We start from the raw sequence: 11526 nt of genomic DNA on the forward strand, positions 1-11526 counted from the left end.
AGTACTAGAGAGCTCAGAACCAAGACTGTCTCAGCCTGAGCTTGGAGACAAATTTTACAGACGAAATGAATGAGCTCTGGTATAGTTCTACAGTCATGGAACACTTACAGATTGTTACTTTGCTGTTTGCCTTTTCTTCATTCTGTCCTGTCACCCAACACAGGTGAATGTAGGCAAGATGGATTCTCCCATAGAGAAGTGGAATCTAATCATAGGCAACCTGGCACTGAAGCAGGTAATCACACAGACACACACACAGCTGCTGCTTGAATAATCTACTTACATGTGCAGCCAATGATTCTGTTTTATTATTTTATTATTAAAAATGAATAAATACAACAGTGATTGTTTAAATTATTCCGCAATTTTGATATTTTTTATTGGCTTCTAACATATATGCTTAAGATAAGATGTTCCTTTTCAGTACGAAAGCAGTTTTTAGAGGCACCTTTTCTGATTTGCCATGAAAATCAAATTGAATGGTATTTTAACATAGGCACACAATCTCAGCTACATGCTGTCATATTAATATAACACTGTGGTTATTAGATGGCATGTAATGTAGTTGATGGGGATGCACCGAAATGAATCTGCCGAAAATAGCACTTTTGGTGTTCTAAAAGACTAAATTTAAATTTTACCAAACAGTTACGTTGACATGTGGGCAGTGTGGAAACATTTTAAAGTGTCCGAGAAAGATGCAAAAATCCCTGTTTGCAGACACTGTTCTGCTGAATTGTCTCCTAGCACGTCCACTCCATCTGTGGCTGACTTCTTAGAAAAGGCAACAAACGGTCTGGACCCCTTTTGAGTGTTTCTGTCACTCGTTTGTGAGAAGGCAATAAAGCTAGCCACACCTAAGTTTGGAGTGCACACGTATTCAAGCCTTTATGGTAAATCCACTGAAACGGACCAGAGCGAGCCAAGAATTTTCGTTTTGGTGCATCCCTAGTTGTTGTTAATCGTTACCAATACCAAATCTGGTAATTGGTTTGTCCCAGGTGGGCATTCACTCAGACTCTTTTATTGATCTCTGTTTGCATAGTAAGAGCTCTGCTAATCATCTACCCACACACTGATAAACACCATAACACATGCAACATCATAGTGTTTTGACCTGATACGTTCAATCTGTCAGGAAGTGTTATGGAATGGACTGGAAAAATCTACCTGGACATGATGTAAATTACAGTATTTCACGGTCATGTTTATTTGGGACATTACCTCTTAGAAGTAACCCTTTTACTTAACCTGTAAGCCTGTTTTGCTTTCTCTAATCGATGAAAGAGCACAATAGTAAATCCCCCTGCCTCTCTCCTTTCAGGTTCAGGCCACAGTGGTGGGTTTCCTGGCCGCTGTAGCAGCCGTGGTTCTGGGCTGGATTCCGGAGGGGAAGTTCCAGATGAGCCACGCTGTGCTTCTCTGCTCCAGCAGCGTGGCCACGGCCTTCATAGCCTCCCTGCTGCAGGGTAAACACAGACACACACACACACTGACAGCTGAGTACCACAGTCTAAAATAAGCTGTTAGCGTCGCTGTGGAGAAGCTCTTCAGTCTAATCTCACATGATAGTTAGGATCACAAAAGCACTTATTTCTTGCTGACAGACTGTGCTTATAATAATGTCTAAATGTCTGTAATGTGGTGACCGTGCTCCACCCCTCTTGTGTCATGTTTAGGTATCATCATGGTGGGTGTAATTGTGGGTTCAAAGAAGACGGGCATCAACCCAGACAACGTAGCCACACCAATTGCCGCCAGTTTTGGTGACCTCATAACCTTGGCGATCCTGGCCTGGATAAGCCAGGGCCTCTACAAGTGCCTGGGTAGGTGAACAGCTATATGTACATAAGGAGTGGAAAACCAAGTCCCATCAAGAGCCAACAGTGCAAGCTTATTTGTTTTTTTACAACCGGACACTTGTGTGATTTTACTGATGAGCCCTTCCCCTCTTTTGCTCTGAACGAGTGCCATCACTATTTGAAATCTTGATTAGAATGACAGCCAGACTGTTGGCTCTCTGTGGCACATGATTGGCCACCCCTGGGCTAGATGATCAAATATGACATAAAATCAGAAGCTGTGTCCCAGTTTCATACTACGTTGTAATTGTACACTTTTATAGTATTTTATTTTAATTTTTTTTGCAGTGAGTATACAAGAAATCAACATACTTAATTGTTTTATACTGTGTTATGTGGAAAGAGAGAAAACAAATGCACCTGCAGTAAGGCTGGTTGGGAAGGATAACCAGAGAGAGAGATTTAGAGGAAATGTGTTTTGATCTTTTTAAAAACAATTTCACGAGATACATGCAGCTTTTAACTTAATTTGAAAACAATTTATAGCTTAACATGAGTGATTTTGGGTCACTTGATTTTTCATTGTAAAGGATTAAGTTAGCACATTCCTGATAACGATTCATTGTACACGTAGAGCGTGCATGTGGGTCAAGACTACATCATGTTATCAAGTGGAATTCATTATTCACCTTCAGATTTTGTCATGAGACATGTGATCCTTGATGGTTTTTGTTTTCAGCAGCAGACGTGGTTTAGGGTGCTTTAACACCCAACATGTTTATTTCAGTTAAAAACAAACACTGACGCCTTTGGGCTGGTGTCAAAGTTGTCAGTCAAACTGTGGTGCAGAACATACAACTGGATCGAGACCACCTGAAAAGGCCGGTTGGAGTTTAAGGATTAGCTCAGGGGAAAGTTAGCGGATGGATTTTCCCTGATGCATTAGAAAAAGAAAATTAATTCCAAGAGGTGTGCTGTGCTGTCGTCCTACTGCATGTAATTTAGCAATTTAAATGAGTGGGAACTATGAGTGAAAGGTAGCGACCACGCAGTGACTATCCCCCTGTAATTTTACAGTACCAAAAAGTAACTCTTTTTCTGTCCTGTTTCTGTCTGTCACCATTTATGATATGTGAGGTCCGGTTACAGTCTGGAATAATTATGCTCTCAGTCAGTTATTTCTTTGTGAGCTCTTGATGAAGGAGGAAACTCTCCCAAACTGTCCAATAAATGCGTCATCCTGTCCGTCCATATAACTTGATGCTTACAGCTCTTGGTTCATTTGTTGAGATCAGTGTAAATGCTAACGGGAACTAATAGGCAACAGAGTGAAAGTAACACGACTGATCTCTAGTTTAACATTTCTGTACATTGCACGTACATAAATTTCCAGTTATAATAATGTTTGGATTGAAGTAACACAAACCTCACGCTGACCTGATCATGCATGGATTTATAATGGAGTTAAATTGGTCTCTCGTCTCTCAGTTAGAAATAGTTGTGTCTTTGAGGCTTCTCAGGGTGTTTTTGTAGTGAGACACTTCCGTCAGTCAGTCAGTAGAGGTCCCTCCTGCCTCGCCCTGTAGCAGCGCTGCACTCGAGTTGCAGAGCACCCTGTTTCTTTTCACCACACATTCCTCATGTTTAATTCATGTCACACCCAAACCTGCGTTGTACTGTGTTGCTGTGTCGTACTTAATACAGCTTACACTTGAAGCGGTTTCCTCTGGAATGCGTATAATACTAACTAACCCTGTCAGGTCCAATTGTATGACATAGATGTTCACCACAGTGAAAGGAACAATTTAGCGCTGAGAGCTAAATGTGTTAAACACACTTCACATTTCAGATTTCCATGGCAGGGCAGTGTAGTGAGGCATTCTGGCTGTGTCACTCTCAGGACAGTGGCTCTGTTGTTCTTGAGCCCGCCACGCTGATACTTTCCTGCTAAATTAGAACTAATGGTCAGTTTACTCTCCACTAAACAGCGTTTAAATCACGTGGTTATTTGTTCAGATACAAACTTAATGCTAGAGATGAGATGCTGGTGAGACATAGCAGCTACGAGCCCAGTGGAGTCCAGCCAGGTTTATTTACGAAGTGCTTTTAACAAGCAGGATTGTTACAGAGTGCTTTAGTGCGAGGGCTCAGCAATAGGTAAAAGCAGGAATAATGAGAACATGAGATGAAGCACAAACACCAAGAAACGAGGCCAGAGCTTGGGAGCTTTTGCAGTGTGTGTGTTTGTATGGATGTGGCAACATTGGGCCATTTCAGGGAAGTCCTCATGACAAATGAGTCCACTGAGCTAAATTAATAAATCAGGCGGGGTTTAGACTTCTTTACTGAGACCTTGTCAGCATTTACACCTGCAGAATGGGAGTCATATATGTCACATATCACACTATTATGCCAAATTGCCCACAATAACAAAGAGAGGACATTACCTACGATATATTTTAGTATTTCTTATTCACCTCATCATTACGTGCAGCTGTAAACTGGCAGAAGGTTTTGCCTGGAAGCTGAGCCACTCCAGAATTAAAAGATTAGAAGAAGTATGTGTGCTACTTAAGTCAGCTAAAAATATAGAGTTACAAAGTGGTTTCTGGTATATATGATGTGTATTTAATACCCAACAGTTTTAATAATTTTTCAGCTTTGTTTCTGAGGAATAATGTTCTACTTGTTATGGCAGGTGGCTCTAAGTTTACAATACCCATCAGTGTTTCCCCTAGGATGGAGTTGTAGCAGCGGAGGTGAAGTGACATTTTTTTTTTTTTGTGCGCGTAGTGCGTAGTGTGTCTGAATATAAAACCCCAACACAACATGTCTCAGCAGTATTGCTCTTGTGTCCATGAGCATGCAATGCACATTAGAATAGTTCAGATTTCAGTGTTTTCCCAGTTTAATGTGAATTTAGAGGAATGTTTTGGTGGTAGTCGTGTTTGTCATGGTGGTCCTCCTCCGAGAAAATATTACGTTTTCCAATGGAAAATACGTAATTTCACATAATCTTGGGCCGTTATTTTCACCATATCTCTGAACAAATATTTGGAAAAGCTAGAGCAGATAATAAATAACCAGCACCCAAAGATCAGTCTGCTGGAGGAACTACAACCTTTAGATTTGGGGAGAGTAATTTGGTTGGTTCTCTGTAGACATTAATATAAAAATAGGCAGCATGAGAAACCTCCTCCCTTCTGAGGTGCATTTTATTTGCACGTTAAAATCCAAACAGAAACGTCTCCTCATCAGCTTAAAAGGACGAGTTTGCATCACTAATTAGCTTTACTAAGCTCAGCTCCTCCAGTCACCACAGTCCTTTCTTTTCCAAAACCACTTTTTCAGACTGAAAACTGAAAAATAATTTATGTTGAACCAGTCTGTGCAGGACAGAACTGTAGGCTGCACCAGTTTGTACCTGATGTTCTCAACATTGGACAAGCAGGCAGTAATAAAATACATCTCCCAGTTACTTTCTATAAATTGAGCTAATGTTTAGTTACATAGCAGCTAAAGAAGTAGCCTGCTGTAGAAGCTTTCCTATTCAGTTGCACAGTCTGAAGGGGAGGGGAGATGTTAGCTAACCTAGTGCAAACCGGCTTCATTGTTCCAGCAGGTGGGGAAACAACAGACTTTTCTTGGTCTTGAGAAGCAGACACACTGTAACAGACATCGTACATTTACTGCCAGAATATTTTCCTCCGCTCACGTTCACTGTCACTTTCTGCCCCTCGGACAATCAAACACTCTACGCACCTCCTGATTCGGAGTTACACTGCTCTTATAACACCATCTGTGAGTGAAAATTAGTAGCGCATTGATATAATAATGATTGTGGGAATTTTTAGGAGCTGGACAACCTATGCACATAACAGAGTTTGAAATGCTACATTAATTGATTAATTCTGCCACTTGGGGGCAGCAGAACAAGCGGTAAACACAACACTGACATATCACCATATGAAGTTAATATGGAGAACATTGACAGTTGACACTGAGTTAAATTAGCATCCATTCAAGTCAATTTAATTTATAGAGCCCAACATCACAATTTTGCCTCAAAGTGCTTTTCGATCTAGACAGTATATGATAGCTGGCTCTTTAGCTGCTAAATGTTCCACTGTGTTCACCAGCTAGTGAGTAACTTGGACTGTCTGGTGTTTGGTGCTGGATAGATCCTATCAAACTCTGTAGAACTGGTGGGAACTGCAGAGTCTGGTGATTTTCTGTTTGTTTGTCTAGTGACCCCTTTCACATAACCTGTAGTCATTTGACCCATCATTAAAAAAATATTGATTAGAGCAGCTTTAAGCTTAATGATTGGATCTTTCTTACCAAAATGCATCTCAAGATTTATTGTTGACATCTTAACATACTCTCTAGGTCTCTATGGACACTGAATTCCTTTTGACTTTTTACCTAAGAACTGGATAATTTCTAACTCAGTTGCTCATCTTTGGTATTAATGATTCAACCAGTAAGGTTTTATGTCCTTCAAAGAGCTCCATACTCTGACATCCAACATCGTCTATATAGAAAAATGAATGGAACTTCACAAACCTGGAGTCCTGAAATAACAAAGGATAATACATACCAGCAATATTTGTTACCGCTGCATCCCAGAAGAATGTCTTTTTGATTTTCTGTCTTTATCCATTCAAGTAACCTCCTCAACACATACATCATCAAAGTTAGAATAACCGAGACAGGTTCTTAGTTTGTCTTATCCAACCTCAGATGCCTGGTTAACCCTCTGATTGAACAGGAATCCTTGGCAGAGAAAAATCTTACTCCTCTCGCTTGTAGTTTTCACATTTGCAAACTCATGCTGGGGTTTGGGTGCACTTCTGTCATCATAAAGCATGGAAGCTAGCAGTGCATTTCATCAATATTGGGATCATCATTCCTTTCCTATGCATTAGAAGGATCTTGCCATTTCTCAGCTTAAGGAGATAGCCGCTCCGTTCTTTTTCCAGACAGTGTTTTAGCACAATGTAATCCACCAGAGAGGGACAGGAATATCAATTGTTTGTTATTGTTCATTAGTTTATTCACATCAACAGGTAGACTCAGTGGCAGGGTGTCTGGGGTTTATGTAAACAGTTTAACCTCTAGAAGACCTTAATTGGAACGAGGCTGATAGATAGCGGGCTTACTCTGTGCATGTTAACCAAGTGTCAGATTCCCTGGAAATGTCTGGAACTTTCCTTTAGAGGGTGGCAGGTTGATGCTGGACAAGGTTCCCCTCTCAAATGTGTGCCTCAGTATATCTGCTTCTGCTTCATATTTTAGGACTGAAGGTCTGCTAAAGTCCATTTATACAGTGAGCTGAACAGTGGGCCCTTTCTGTTCTCCAGCTAAGAGACCATGGAGATAATGAATCTGGGATTGTTTCCTAATGACAGTTATTTATTGCTTGGAACAGGATCCCGCTGGAAACATCTGGTGGTGGCTCTAAGCAGGTGCTTTACCCTAATTACTCGTTCACAATAGCTGTGTTGTGCTATATTGTAGGTTGAAATGAAGAGATATAGTTGAAGAGAGAACGAGAGAAAGCTTCCCTGTATGTGTTTCCTCTTGGTGCTCTACTTTCCTCTGACATTTAAAACATATGCAGCTCAGGTGGCTTGGAGACTGAAGCTGGTAAACTAAATGTGATATCCTTCTCCCTTTCCTAAGTGCTTTTCTTTAACCTTAATGTAAAACATCATATAATTAAGGAAGGCCAAGAGAGAGAGAAATATGTCACACATGGCGATTTTGCAGCATCTACTGTTAATGTTGATGCAGCAAATGTTTCTGGGACTGCAAATAGTATTTCCTTTTGTTCGTTTGGTGTACCTCAGATTCAGGAAATAGGAAAGAATGTCAAGCACATTTCTCATTTAGAGAATTCAACCATGTCATTGCTGGAACCTTTTAGACACACTTGCAGGGCCCGAGGGATGGCAGTGCTGCTCTGTTGGTCCACTGCTTTGGTCCAGATTAAAGTATATCTCAAGAAATATTGGATGGATTGCCCTTGAATTTTGTACAGATATTGATGGCCCCCAGAGGATGAACTCTATTGCCTTTGGTAGTCTGGTAGACTTTTCATCGAGCGTTTGAGGTTGGCATGTTTGGTTATGAGTGAAATATCTTGATCACTTTTGGATGGATTGGCCCAAACATTTGCTCAGATGTTCATGGTTCCTAGACAAGGTATTCATATTACTTTGGTGATCCCCTGACTTTTTCTCTGGTGCAAAATTTTACTGTCCAATATTTTGGTTTTTCACCAAAATAATGACATTCCCATCAGCCTCAGCTGCACTTTGTGTTTGTGCTAATTAGCAAAACCTAGCATGCTAAAATACTAAGCTAAGATGGTGAACATGCAAACTTTATACCTGCTCTTTGTGAGCATGATAGCATGACAGTTAAACATTTAAACAGTCGTGACAGTTAGCTGTAAGTTATCTGACAGTTGCTTCTGTGAAGATGCACATAAATGTCTCTTCGAACCTTCTCAAAGACGGTGTTATGGGTAATTGACATCGGACCTTTGTGTCATGCAAGTTGATTGTTTTGAGAGTACCCCATGTATGTTAGCCTACGTGTGGCCACAAGAAGCATACTTCCTGTTTTACTCAAGATATATGGAGCCAGATTCTCAAACTATATTACTTTACCACTAGGTGTAATTTGCGTTTAGGAGGTTCCCAGTTAAGAATTTCCTCTTTGGATCTATTTACAAGGCTGCAGAGAGCAACCTTTGCTAAGGAGTGGAAAGAACTCCTCAATTAAGAGAAGGAGATGATAGATGTATGTCATGTTTCATGAAAGAACTTTCTCACTATGTCTACAGGTGCTGGTCATATAATTAGAATATCAAAAAGTTGATTTATTTCAGTAATTCCATTAAAAAAGAAAAAGTTACATTTAAGATGGATAAAGATGGAAGATAGCCAAGGCTGGATTACAAACAGTGCAAAGCGTGCAGCAGCCTCAGGGCCACAAAAACAAAAAAAAAAATCACCCAGAATCGCCTTAATGTACGTCCTGCATTATCTGGGGCCTTTCCTTGTTGAGGGTCCAACATGTAATCATATAAAAATGTAGTCAAAATTGTTTAAAAGGTTCCCAAATAAATGCAGTTAATCAAAAACTTCACAGAGAGTGGGAAGGATAGGAGGCCAGTAAGGGTCGTCAACTCACGTTTAGCAGGTTAATTCAGTGGTTGTGTTTCCTTAAGATTAAACATTGATGCATTTAAAAAACATGTTTGTATACCTGAAACTAACTTACCGAAAAAGTATAATTTTAGTATTGTTACTGAAAGTCAGGTATCATATTAGCACTGGTATCAAAACATTTAGAATACTACGCATGTGGTTTACCTTGCATTCCCTTAGGGCATGCTGGGATAAGCTCCAAACAGCCAACCCAAAGAGGAAAAATGAATCCTTCTCTTCCTCTTCCCCATGGTTTGAATTACGGGGAGGATTGGGGAGGGGGGTTTCACCCCCCTAATTAAGGCTTCAAGCCCCCCAAAAGAGGCAAAAACAACCGTTCAGGGGGGTCTTTCTTACCTATAATTGTAAATATTTTAAGATATTTCCCATACTCGTGCCTTATATTCATGAATCCTGAAGTATGATTTCTACACGTTAGTTGAACGTCTTGTCTGCAGCTGCTCTAGTCCAGTCCACCACACGCTGGTGGAGACGCTCTAAGTTAATGTTAGTAGTTAGCTATCTAGCTTCTTTAATACACTTAACTTTACTACCTTGAGAGATTTGTAATTAGCATTTATTTTACTTTAAATGAGCTATGTTTTGTTAGCTAGCTGATACTATGTCCATATTTTATCTAATTCTTAGCCAACACTGGTGCTTCGGCATGAGCTGTGAAATTGAGGATTAGTTATTGTAGATGCACATTTTGACATCAATATAGAGTTTATTATTTCATTTTAATGAGGCTACTTTGTGAGTCTTTCTGCAGTCAGCATGATATTTGTTTTCAATCTGGAATTCAGGAGTTTTGCCTGACTAGGTAAATGTTAAAATCCAGGTGTTATTTAAAATATATTCAGTTTTATTTATATAGCACCAATTTATAACAAAAGGCATCTCATTGCACTTTTTACATACAGCAGCTCTAGACAGTACTGTTTAATATTATTTACAGAGACCCAAAAGTTCCCAATTCCCCCACAGTGTATGACTACCGCTTTATTGAATGCAGATTACATTTCATTCACAGTCAACATGAGCAAGAGGAAAGGAGGTATTTGCTAAAAGAAAACTTGAAATGATCAGAATTAGGAATTAGAGATGATAATGCAGAATGTATTTTATGATAGTGCCTTTGGTTCCGGTTCAACATTGTGTGGGTCTGTTTTGAGTGGTCATGATGGTCTGCTGTTGTGTGTCTGACTATCTGGCAGTTTTGCTGTAGAATAGTGACCCCTGACTACAAGTTGTCGTGCGTATGGGACACCCATCAACTGGTATATTGAATTTGATTTATCATCATCTACAGACTGCAGACATTAGTTAAATAAGCAAAGATATTGTAAGCATTGTAAGATTTTAGTTTACTGAAGCTTGCACCTGCGCTGTAATGGATTTTCTTTTTGACCTGGAAAATTACAGTTGATCCATCAACTGTCACTGTATAATTCACACCCTGCTCTTCCCCAGATTCCTACCCGTATGTGTCGTCACTGGTTTGCGCCTTCTTCATGTGTCTGACTCCTCTGTGGATCGTCATCTCCTCCAAGCACCCAGCCAGCCGCACCCTGCTGTACTCTGGATGGGAGCCAGTCATCACTGCCATGGTCATCAGCAGGTGTGTGTTTTTGTGTATGTAACTGTGTGTGTGTTTATTCTTCAAAGGGGAAAGAACAGCTACTCTGCGTCTGCAGCTCCCAGTGTCTGGTTTGCTTGATGACTCATACCCTAAAGAAATTGCAGTCCCGGAGCACATACACCCTCGGGTCCCCTTGAGCCTGGCAGCCTTACTAATACAGCCAGTAGGAAGAGATTGATTGTCTCTCTCACTCGCTCTTTCTTATGCTCGCCTCACAACACTCAAGTGATACCACATTTCTCCGGCTTTTATGGAAGCAAGACAAATATTGGCCATGGACCTCATAAGCTAAAAACTATTGAAACAATTCTGTGATTCTTTGTCTTGTCTTTCACTTTCACTTAGTATTTAACATTCAGTGTAGCTGATGAAGCGTTTTTATATAGAAGCACACACATTTACTATGGACATCATTTAGATGAAATAGATGCTCTAACTTTTTGTCTCCCCCTCTTTCTCACACACACACACACACACACACACACACACACACACCAGAGATGCTCACAAGTCTTTGAGCTAGAGTAAGTAAGTAAGTAAGTCAAGTCTCAAGTCACTCATGGTTATAATGAATGTTGTATCAGATGCTGCGTTCAATCCAACTGCTTATAAAACTGCATGGCTATAAGGAATTCTGTAACTGTAACCTGATTTTTACTTACAGAGCACAACCATGTAATGTGCAATGCAATCAATGACAGCTTAACTACTGTAAGTCAACCTATCCCCGCTGACTCTCAAACCCAGTGTAACGTTAACTAAAAAAAACTGTAACTTTACATGATCAACAATAAACCTGTAACCTGTTTGCAGCCAGCATTAATAATTAGCATGATGACAGCCAACGGGACGTAAATGATTA

At 40.2% G+C, this 11526-nt stretch overlaps 1 protein-coding gene across 1 annotated transcript in view; it reads left to right on the forward strand.

The window, feature by feature from the left end:
- Window positions 1-11526, forward strand: part of slc41a2b (solute carrier family 41 member 2b) — a 53624-nt gene that overhangs the window by 6713 nt on the left and 35385 nt on the right. The window contains exons 4-7 of the mRNA XM_046071912.1: window positions 164-235; window positions 1325-1469; window positions 1680-1826; window positions 10496-10643. Coding sequence (XP_045927868.1) covers window positions 164-235; window positions 1325-1469; window positions 1680-1826; window positions 10496-10643 — 512 coding nt within the window. The remainder of the gene's footprint in view (window positions 1-163; window positions 236-1324; window positions 1470-1679; window positions 1827-10495; window positions 10644-11526) is intronic.

The sequence above is a fragment of the Micropterus dolomieu genome, linkage group LG16, assembly GCF_021292245.1.
Source record: "Micropterus dolomieu isolate WLL.071019.BEF.003 ecotype Adirondacks linkage group LG16, ASM2129224v1, whole genome shotgun sequence".
Taxonomy (NCBI): Eukaryota; Metazoa; Chordata; class Actinopteri; order Centrarchiformes; family Centrarchidae; genus Micropterus; species Micropterus dolomieu.